We start from the raw sequence: 11,569 nt of genomic DNA, 5'->3' as shown, positions 1-11,569 counted from the left end.
AACCCGCAGGGCTAACGGTATGTGAATCAATCCTCTGGAGGCCTCACGTAAGAGGCGACTAACGGGATCGGGTGGTCAGGTTCGCTGACTCGGTTGACACATGTCATCGGTTCCCCATTTCGCTTATCGATGCTCATGCTGTTGATCACTGGATTGTCTGGTCCAGACTCGATTATTTACGGACCGCCGCCATATAGCTGGAATATTGCTGAGTGCGGCGTAAAACTAAATTCACTCACTCACTCTGGAGGCCTCACGCCAATAGATAAGACAAAGAAAGTACAGATAAACACCGTTGTGTCGAAGCTGAAGGGGTTATGCGAATACTTCCAGTTGTTCGAAGTACGACACAACCTGAAAAAGGGATACGCAGGGACCAAGCTTTTATTTCGAGACAACCGTGAGTTCGAGTTATAAACGTTCGACACAACAGTGTTGGACTGCACTTTCTGTTACCTTGCCTGGCGCTTTACAAGGGACAACACAAGGAGTCGTCAAATTGAAGTCGGTATAATGTATTCGAGTAACGTATCCATATTAAGCCGCGTAATGATACTTCAGTGGATTAGCGAAATGATAACGGTATAAATCCGGCAAAGAAAGTTTACATTTGACATCTGTATTTGACATAAAATAACAAACCTAAATCTGAAAACATTCGCCAGAACACGGCAAAATTAAGACAAGTAAACCCACTGAATCAATATCAATCAAAAACATCAAGATCGAATTATAATTGTATCTTGTTTCATTTGGGACCACCATCACACATGCGGGTAAACTTCTTTTTATCCGGTAGTGAAGCACACACACACACGCACGCACGCGGGCACACGTCGCTTTAAGTGCAATGATCAGGGACACAGCGTTTGCTTCATCAGTTGTAAAATCATCTGCGGTCATGCCAGATGTCCAGTAGACGGCGTTATTTTGTAACATATGTACACCGTTTGTCTCGAAGTACGGACGTATCGAAATATTTTATACTTTTGATGACCTTTTAAGGTGAAATTGAAGTTGACTTAAACTCTTTGACTTCACATATTCTCACGATCTTGGGCGATCGAAATCTAATTTGTAAACAGTATTTGTGGTTGAATTAGGCTCGAAAGTTGTTGTCTAAAACCTTGGTTCTATTACAGGCTTATCGTAGACCGCGTGCTATATTTAATCCTCATATCTGTGAAGGTCAAGCGTTGGGTGAAGCTACTACTTAGCAACTCTGTAAACATGACATTGAAGCTACCATTTACCTTGATTGTCACAGGTATGTTCTTTAGTAAAACGTATAGTCCAGTTGTCAGATGACGTTGGTCAGATTGCAGTTGTCAGATGACTGATGTCAAATTACCCAATTTAGCTCTGTTGTCACCATGGTGACGTGGTGACAGAACAGCTTCCAGGGCCACGTTCCACAAAGCGATCGTAGCACTAAGAAAAATCTAACGTCCATACTTTAAAAATATATTGTCCTTACAGTAGTTTTTATCGTTTTGTGCAGCGGGTACCTGCAACCTGTTCTCGTCGTATGAAGCTATTAAATGGAATAAGTGGTCAGATTTGATGACCTAGTTGGTTGTGAGTCATGTTTACCTGGACGTTGCTCTTAATATCAGTCACTGGATTGTCTGGTCCAGACTCGACTATAGTCTCCAGTTGAAATATTGCTGAGTACGGCGTTATCCAAAGAGTAACTGTTTTTTGACTGTTTTGAAACAACTCTAGCATGCCATCACCATTATTATATATCATGCAAGTGGAATATATTTAAATCATAACATTGCAAAGTAGCACAAATAAGATAAGATAAAAATGTTAATTCTATTTTCGGTAAACGTATAAAAAATATAGAGGGTCTGTTAGTCTGATTGACAGAGTAGTGCATGAACCTATTATACACATGAATCAATTTTCTTTTTGTCCAGGCCTTACTCTTATGGGAAGACTATCTGTGATTGGAGGTCGATTATCTGACAGACAGATCAATAATGTAAGTGAATCCTTCACCTTTCCCCTTGGTTCAATAAGTTTCGGGGTTTGTCCCAGACCAATGAAGATCCGGGTTAGAATTGGTCTTCAGTAAGCCATGCTTGTCATAAGAGGCGACTGGCGGGATCGGGTGGTCAGGCTCGTTGACTAGGTTGACACATGTCATCGGTTCCCAGTTGCGTAGATCGATGCTGATGATCACAGGATTGTCTGGTCCAGACTCGATTTATATTTACAGACCGCCGCCATATGGCTGGAATATTGCTGAGTGTGGCGTTAAACAACAAGCCATCCAGCCAACCAACCAACCAAGCCACCATGTGCCCTTGGTCTTCGTGAGTTCTCTCGCACCCAGCTGGTCCACCGCGATTTACATAACAGAAATACTCTTAGACTCGACGTACCCAAATAACTCACATGCCGCACAATTCCCATCTTATCGGAAGACGATAATCACGCGTGTTTTATGTCTTACTGAACGTGAAGGGACTAGATTCAAACAATGCTGTGTGCGTATTATTCTCTCATTGAAATACGTCAATATTTGGCGTCTTTTTGTTTTCAATTTATACTTATATTTATTGTTGTGAGGCGCGTTCAAGATGGCGGAGAGTGGTCCCTACTGCTACGCCTGTGACAGCGTCAACTTCCCCAGCGAATGTGAACATGTAGAGCTGTGTGAGACAACGGAGGTAATACGACAACTAAAACCACTTGACTAGTCACTTCCGGAATATGGTCATCCATTGTGTTTCTCATCAATATTCTCAGATTCAAAGAAAACTGGTTGACGACGGAAGAATGAAAATGATGATGATGATGATGATGATGATGATGATGATGATGATGATGATGACAATGGTGCTGCTACTGAAGACACTTCATTTGATTTAGAATACGCACTGATAAGATGCATGTTGTCTCGAATCCATGATTATCCAGGGGTCAAGCGCCGTCGATGCCAAACCGGAAGTTGGTAGTTTTTGAGAATTCTCTTGTCTCAAATGCCTTTTGTGATTATATAGAAAGAATCCATTTTTCAGTTGTATTGAGGGTTGAGCTCAATGAAGGGATATTTTGGCACATAGACCTATCATTATGTCTCTCTGTCGGATATTTAGAGCATCAGGGTTTAAACTTGTTATCAAACGTTGACTGTAATAAAGCAAGGCATTGGCCATACGATGGGCATGAAGTTCAACGGTGCACGTGGTTTGAAACAAAAGTTCGAAAGGAACCGTCTGAAGGCAGCTACAGTATCAGTTTCATCATCATCATCATCATCAAAATCAAAATCATCATCAACAGCGACAACATCATCATCATCCAAATAATGATTTAACTGGCACATGGATTATTTATTTTGAATCTTGTCAGTCAAATAATGAACTCGTACTCAGAATCACGGTATTTTCTAAAACCAGATAAATTACTTACATTAAATCAGAACATACTCAGATCTTTTTATCAGATGTATCAAATAGTTGTATGTTTTGTCGCTTCGACCTCTTCGGCTGTATGTCAGAACTGTCTCCCACTGTTTCTTGCAGGTATGTTTTACTCAGCGGTACACAAGATCAGATAACATGACCGTCTATCGCATGGGATGTCGCCCGTCAACGGTGAGTACACAGACCGATCATAAACACCGTCCTGACCCCAGTTTGTATTCTTTCGGCACATTATGAATTCAGTTCCGTTTCCAAATTTGTAAAACTGTTGTGTATTCCAAAGTTGCACTTCTGATAGTATCATTACTTTCCGGAAGAGAGTGATGTAGTTCTTTATTTTGCAAAATCACAATTCTTCTAAAAATATATTCCAATCTTGTGAAGAACATCTTTGCATCCTTGAGCGACAAAGTGCTGTTTCGTGATGTAACATTTCTATGAATACAGTTATAAACTGCCTAGCAAACCAGACTACACACCTACAGTTGATTGTGACTAAGATTTCTTCAAACAAGAAAAGGTTATACTTTTGGGGTGATACAGGTGTTGTCATGGGTTTGTTTCGTACCTCAAGTCAACAGTATTTCGGCGGTTGTTTTAAGCCTTTTAGAGTTTCGCTACAATTTAACTTTTGTAATGTTTTCTCAAATTCAAATTTTCAAGTGTGATTGCACTTTCTTTTGACCTGCAGTTTAGGAATGATATTTTGAAGCAACAAACGAAAACAAATCGTAGGTTGGAGCCGAGTGTAGGTTAGTGACAAGGAACAAGTCTGCATTACCTCCATGAACTATTAAAGGGGAAGTGTACACGAATAAATCATGTTTATTCTTATGTGAAACAAAATGGAATTTTGTAATAAGTTAATATCAGTGTTTGAAAATATACACTAATATTTCTTACAACGAAAGTATAATCCTCAATATAAGTACTGAAATGTTATGCCATTATAAGACCTGTGTTTGCCCATTCGTCACCACTCGCCCCTTTCCGTAACCTCCAAGAAGATTCGTCCCCGTCTCGATGCTTGTTATGTGCGAAAATACTACAAACCAATCAGAACGCGCGTAAAGGTTGCGGTGCTTTGATAAAAATAATCCCGACTACTTAAATCGTTTATGGCATTATGTTATTGTTGAAAAATATGAAAATTATATATATATCGTCATATTGAAAGTACTAAGAACGTAGCTAACAGAAATGTGCTGTCTAATGTGAAAGTTTTGATAAGAATCATGCGATTGACGGTGAGAAATTAAAATACACGAATGTGCGTTTGTTGACATAACGGCTCTCACTGGTTCAACTGAGTGTATTTCTGACGATGTTATGGGCTTGTTGTGGTGATTGTACGTGCGCTTCCAACAGTTTTAGGAAATGTAATTATAAATCGCTACGAGTTTCAAAACAATAATATCTGTATGTAACTAATTAACTTTAATCTTTAGCATTGGGCTTATATTTCATATCTCTGGGGATATTTTAGTCTGACTTGTGTTTGGTCATTCATATTTTTATTCAGCGAATTCAATTAAAATTCCACCAGGGGTATGGCAACAAGGTTACAGGAATGTTCAGTTTGAGAAATATTTTATAGCCGTTTTTGAGTATCTGCTTTGGGATTAATGTACCTGAATTGTTTTATATTTTATTTGCATATTCAATAAAACAAATCCCATTTGTGATTATCAAATCCTATTTGGAAATATATAATTGGAAATATTAGGTGAACAGCTGGTAATAATTACGTCAGAACATGGCTTTAAAATATGTTTTTCTCCTTCTTTTAGTTGTATCAAAGATGTTTAGTTCTTTCAAATAAATAAGCAAAATAAAAAAAAGCAATACAATGTACGAGTGCTTCGGTGATATTAAATATCATTGGAATCAAACAGGGATAGAGTTATCGTTCTTGTTTAAAGTAGTTCTGATGTTCATGCGCCAATATGAAAACCTTCCAGTGGGGCACGAGTCGCTATTCGGCTTGTCCCGGAATAACACGAGTTGGTCACGAATGGTGTTGCCAAGATAAAACAGGCCAGAGTTACCGCCCTTTGATTATGACGTAATTGGTGCAAATTTAATCTCCTGTCTAGTCCCAAAGCAAAAGATATACATACTGACCTTAATCACGTGAAAAAAATGTGAAAATACGAACGAAGCATTATAACTGAAAATGTAGACAGCAAGATAGAAATGATCGTTAGTATTTTCATTCATAACCTCGCCTAACAGAAAATACCTAACATGTATAACAATGTACGTATTGAAAACAAGGGTGATAACTCATTTACCATTTTGTGCTTCCTGCAGGAGTGTGGCCCTGCTGGTCTCCCAGACAACTGTCTGTCATGCTGCAACATCAGCCACTGCAACAGTCTCCTATGTGACAAGTATGGTAAGATGGAACACGAAAAGTAAACTTCGAAGAATGTTTATAGCTACAAAAACATGGCATAATACTCAACTGCCATGAGTATCTTGGATATCGTTCAAAATCAATAAATTTGCTATTTTCGAATCGAATTTACAACTTTGAAATATGGTAGGTGACAAATTCATAAATTTTCTTACTCCCGTCTTTATTGAACCAAATTATGTTTACACAAACTTACCAGATTACGTTTTACGGCTTGTTACTTGAATGAGTGATGGTATAATACATATGGTAATATTTAACACTAAAATGTTGTTTTGATTCTCAATTCCATTAAATAGAAACTCATTGTATGAAATTCTTTCTTTTGCCCCAGAGATTACATTAGTTTCAGTTCCGTGTAATACTTTTACAACAGAGGCTCGGAAATTACAACTTCCCCCGTCACACTTACACCACCGGCGTGGACGTTCATGAATTCTAGAATGTCTCGCTTTCAAATCTCGCTGATCACAAAGAAGTTCAAATTTGATTCACGATTATCATTTTGAATATGATGAAACATAGCGTGCCATTACTGCTGGCAGTGCGATCTGATTTTATCTTCAAATGCTGTTCACTTCCAGCGGCGACACATCGGCCCTGCTACAAATGTGACGATCTCATACAACCGGGAGATTGTGAGATCATCACTCCATGTGACCTCAAACACGAGGTGAGGCGTAACGTGTAACGGTGAAATGGTGTTCAACGTTGCGTTGAAGACTAACACAACTAGATAGCGACGTACATGCACGTGTTTGTGTGTTTATGGCTGCACGTGCAAGTCCTGGTAGATGTAAGTGCCAGTCCACTCAGATAAGGGTGGTGGGTTGGCCTAATGTTAAAACGTTCGCTCTTCACGCCGATGGGCCCGGTTCGATTCCCTTCATTGGTACAATGTGTACCATTGGTGTCCCCCGCCGTCATATTGTTGGAATATTGCTAAAAGCGGTGTAAAACTGAACTCACTCACTCTTTTTATCGGTAATATACAGTGAACGTAACATGTTTGATTGAGACGTATTTCTTACAATTACCTTCTTGTTTGTGTGGACGATGGTGTAACCATTGAATTGATTTTAATAAGATCTTAAGCAACCCATGCTTGCCCTAAGAGGCGACTAACGGGATCTGGTGGTCAGGCTCGCTTACTTGGTTGACACATGCCACCGTATCCAAGTCGCGTAGATCGATGATCGATGATCACTGGGTTGTCTGGTCCGGATTATTGACAGGCCATATAGCTGGAATATTGCTGAGTACGGCGTAAAACTAAACTCAATCACTCAGATACCATGCCACACGGGTACGTAAGTTGGAAACAGTATACTGACTCCGAGCACATCAGTCCTTGAAAATTCCTTTGACTGTAAATGCAAGGCAGGGTCACAAAAAGTACCATCTTTTTCTGTCACTTTGGTTTGACGCGGCCTGGAATCGAACCACGACCTTCCGCTATCTGGGCAGACCCTTTGTCCACCACACCACGGAGACTGGTTATATACAAGAAGTGGGCTGTCAACAAACAGTTTCTGCTTTAATATAATTGTCTAGCAAAGTCTCGTTTGTAGATTCCGGGGGATAAAGGGGTTTTGAATATGCCTCTACTACGTTGGGGATCCAGTTTCATCCCTGTTCACGTGTTAGTGATTTACTGCCGTGAAAAAGGATGAGGAGACATTGTTTTAAACCCTCAAACGAAACTTACTGTTTTCTCTGGCATCAGTGATGGTGTTGCGAGCTGTTGTAGTGGTGTAATACACGAAGGGCTACAAGAGTTATGTCCCTTTGTAAACAGTTTGTTTCATCGTTACAGGATTGTGTGTATTTTCTTCTTGATTGTAATACCATGTGCATGTGCTTAGTGGGTGATTTTAGTTATACGCCGCTTTTAGCAATATTTCAGCAATATCACGGCGGGGGACACCAGAAATGGGCTTCACACATTGTACCCATGTGGGGAATCGAACCCGGTCTTCGGCATATGCTTAACGAATGAGAATGATACATGGGCTGGGAGGCTATTTGTGATTAAGGATGTAGTAAAGATACTACACTGCACTACAATCATCCTTGTTGTCATTACTGGCAAATGATTAAAGGCGAGGCGTGACACTATCATGTAGAAATAGGAGCTTTTCTTCCGATAACATGTTGCTTGAAGTGGATAAGACTTCTTGCACCTCCATGGGGGTGGGTGGGTGAGTTTAGTTTTACGCCGCACTCAGCAATATTCCAGCTATATGGCGGAGGTCTGTAAATAATCGAGTCTGGACCAGACAATCCAATGATCAACAGCATGAGCATCGATCTGGGCAATTGGGAACCGATGACATGTGTCAACCAAGTCAGCGAGCCTGACCACCCGATCCCGTTAGTCGCCTCTTACGACAATCATGGGTTTACTGAAGATCAATATTCTAACCCGGACCTTCACGGGTCACCTCCATCTGGAGCCAACGTAACATCCTATGTACACAATGCAGTGTTCAAAATGATAAACTATTTCCCTGTAATGATAAGTTTTCTTACTCGAGCTTCAAATCAAATATCTCTTTTCATATTTCAGAAATGTTTCATGGAGAAAGTCTTAACAGACACCTACAATCTGCGATATAACCTAGGGTGCTTGCGATCTCACGTGAGTTGCATTTATGTTAGAATTGGACCGTAACATGGCTGTGAAGTTCACGCGAACGGCCGAGTATTCGCGAGTCAAGTAGTAGAAGGTTTTGCGGTACAATTCACAACATTCAAGTATAAGTTTACTCAGCCAAGTGCTGATACATTCACATAATGATGCATCGTCTGTTTTTCCTGCCTGGTTCTCTGGGTCTGTTGCGCCAGTGCTAACACAAACAGTGTCGGAGCGTTAGTGCAGGCGCAACAGACCCAGGGAACCAGGCTGCTGTTTTTCGTCTTCTGATGTTAACTTATTCTGTTGCCCGTATATTTCACGGGGAATATTTGACTCGATGACGACACCACCGTATCAGCCAATTCAAAATCATTTAAATTTCAGCATCTAATCCTTCATAAAACTATGGGACCTATCAGACATTCACCACTTTAAGAATGCCTTTCACACCTTTGCTTTTCATGTTGTGTAACGCAGCAACAATCCGGCTTCATGAATACAATCTGTAAATAATCAAATCCTGATCAGATCCCGTGATTGACATCATGAGCATCGATATGCGCAGTTAAATCACGAAAATACAGTGAACAAGGTCTAGAACACCAATCCCTTTATGCGCCTTTTGCAATAGACATGTATGAAGTCCTAGAAGGGACATTGTCGCGTTGTTGCCCTCACAAAAACAGGCAAAAGTGTCAACATTGACCAAAACGCGACAACCCGACATTTTGGCCATTTGTGGCATTGTCGCGCTTCGAATAATATTTTTATTTTTTTCCAAAGCGCGACAACGCGACGATTTTCTACTAGGATTCGATAGACATGGACTGCTGGGTAACCATCTTAGTTGTCTCCAATATCTAGGGGGCCGTGGGTAGCATAATGGTTAAAGCGGTCGCTCGTTACGCCGACGTTTGTTTCCCCACATGGGTACAATGTGTGAAGCTCATTTCCGGTGTCCCGACCGTGATATTGCAGGAATATTGCTAAAGGCGGCATAAAGCAAAACTCACTCACTCACTACAGTATCAGCATGAAGACACCTCACTATTACACAATCCTCGGATAAAATTAGACATAAAACGCTAATGCCAAAGGTAACTTTCTGTTGTGAACATTAATCGTTGATTCATCGTTGTTGGCAGGTGTGTGAGGAGCTACAGTCTCAATTTCAGAGGAAAGGTCGTGATCACGTGATCACGCAGATTTGCGCCAGCTGCTGCGATGGTACCAACTGCAACAACGTCGACTGCGACTCTACGAACTAATGTCTTCTTAATCCACCTGTAGTCATGTTCGTAAACAATTTAAAATATTTTGAGTTCTTTAAAAGGCTTCCTATATATTTTGTCCTGCGACCAGTGTGTATTACTAAGGGTTTTGATGCTGTAACTCTGGTAGTTAAAGTCACACCGGTCGAATGGGCCATTCGTGGCAAAGATGAGTCTTGTGTTGAGGACATTCTTAAGAATGAACTGGGAGGATTCACCACGCTTGATATGGAGGCTTTCGACCAGCTGTGTCGTGACATTGGGAATTTATAAGTTTTGAAACAGACCAAGCAGTATAAGTAAACTTAGGCTCAGTATTATCTGTTGGGCTACACTGCTTTACTGAGTCTAACAAACCCTAGTGGAAGGTCGCGTCAGCTAACCTTATAAAGTGACCAATCAGAACACAGCTTACCAAATCGCGAAAGTTAACATTCGCACATACCGTTGAACTTTTCATCGAAACGTTTCTCCTCGAACGATTCCAAATGCTGTTTTCCGCACGAACGCTTCCGAGTGATACACATCGACGGCGCTATTATTCACAACAGTGTGTAGACAGTTGCTGAAATTAGCGTTTTGCCTTATATTCCAAGATGACATCTTGCCGTAATGTAATCTGATAGTAACCATGTCATCAGAACCCCTAAGCGAGCCCACTGTCAATTTCATCTAGCGTCGCAAATTTTCAAGTCCCGCCGAACCCTAAATAGTAGCCGTTGTCTGATTGGTTTATTCCGTTCGACCGTCTCGACTGGACGGTCATAGATCGCTTAAAGGTTAGCTGACGCGACCTTCTACAAAGGTGTGTTAGACTCAGTATATACCAGTGTAACGAATAATACTGAGCCTAAGTTTACTTAGACTGAAATAATGTCAAAGCTGCTTGTTTTGAGCGATTACAACAATGGATGAGGCTTGGGCTGACAAACATCAGTAGAAGACTATACAACAGTCAAAGCAGAGGCAATATCTAGCGTGGCTTCCGAAGAAGGAAAGGACAGTTCAGTTAGCGTGAGATGATTGCTTTGGTTTGGGGAGTCTACAGGAACCCTATTGATGGAATACCTAGCTCTCGAAAGGTCAAACCATTACTGCCAATATTCTGGAATCCGTGCAGGCAACTTCGTGAAATTATCAAGAATTAACTTCGCAGAAAACTCACGAAAGGTATTTTGGACTCAAGGACGATGCACATGTCTCTTGTCGCACTGGCTGCAACGCAGATTTGAGTGAGTGAGTATGGTTATACGCAGCTTTCAGCAATATTCCACCAAAAATGGGCGTCACGTATTGTACCCATGTGGGGAATTGAACTCGAGTCTTCGACGTGACTTGCGAACGCTTTCACCACTAGGACTGACAAACATCAGTTGCGGTGGCTGAGCGGGTTAGACGCCTGACTTTATGTGTTGGCGATTGGGTGCCTGACTCTGAGGGTGTGGGTTCGAACCCGGATGGGACTCAACCCAACAAAGGTACGAGAATCTGTACTTTACAAAGAAAGTGCAATCTCAAACATGTGTTATATAAGTCGTAGACTTTACAACAGTCAAAGCAGTCTGAAGCCCATTTCTGGTGTCCCCCGCCGATATAATCCTGGAATATTGCTAAAAGCGGCGTAAAACTAAACTCACTCATTTACTGAATGTCACTAAGGATGATCAGCGGCAATGCTGTCAAGAGCACCTGATCATCACTGATGTCAGAAAGTGATCCATGCACACGGTTAACGCCACTATTTTCCCTTTCTTACAAGGAGGTTAACCGAGACTGGTTACTCTCTGGCGTTGATGTTTAA

At 41.0% G+C, this 11,569-nt stretch overlaps 1 protein-coding gene across 1 annotated transcript; it reads left to right on the top strand.

Moving 5' to 3' along the window:
• Nucleotides 1–1,175: 1,175 nt before the first annotated feature.
• LOC124270245 lies at nt 1,176–9,829 on the top strand. Its single transcript, XM_046705283.1, has 8 exons — nt 1,176–1,267; nt 1,926–1,990; nt 2,592–2,681; nt 3,540–3,611; nt 5,754–5,838; nt 6,444–6,532; nt 8,429–8,500; nt 9,643–9,829. Exons 1-8 carry the CDS (start codon nt 1,231–1,233, stop codon nt 9,763–9,765), a joined length of 633 nt encoding a protein of 210 aa, XP_046561239.1. The 5' UTR covers nt 1,176–1,230; the 3' UTR covers nt 9,766–9,829.
• Nucleotides 9,830–11,569: the final 1,740 nt, after the last annotated feature.

Source organism: Haliotis rubra, unplaced genomic scaffold, assembly GCF_003918875.1.
Source record: "Haliotis rubra isolate DU_JTF1 unplaced genomic scaffold, ASM391887v1 Scf150, whole genome shotgun sequence".
NCBI classification, from domain to species: domain Eukaryota; kingdom Metazoa; phylum Mollusca; class Gastropoda; order Lepetellida; family Haliotidae; genus Haliotis; species Haliotis rubra.
This window is presented reverse-complemented; position numbering and strand designations above follow the sequence as displayed.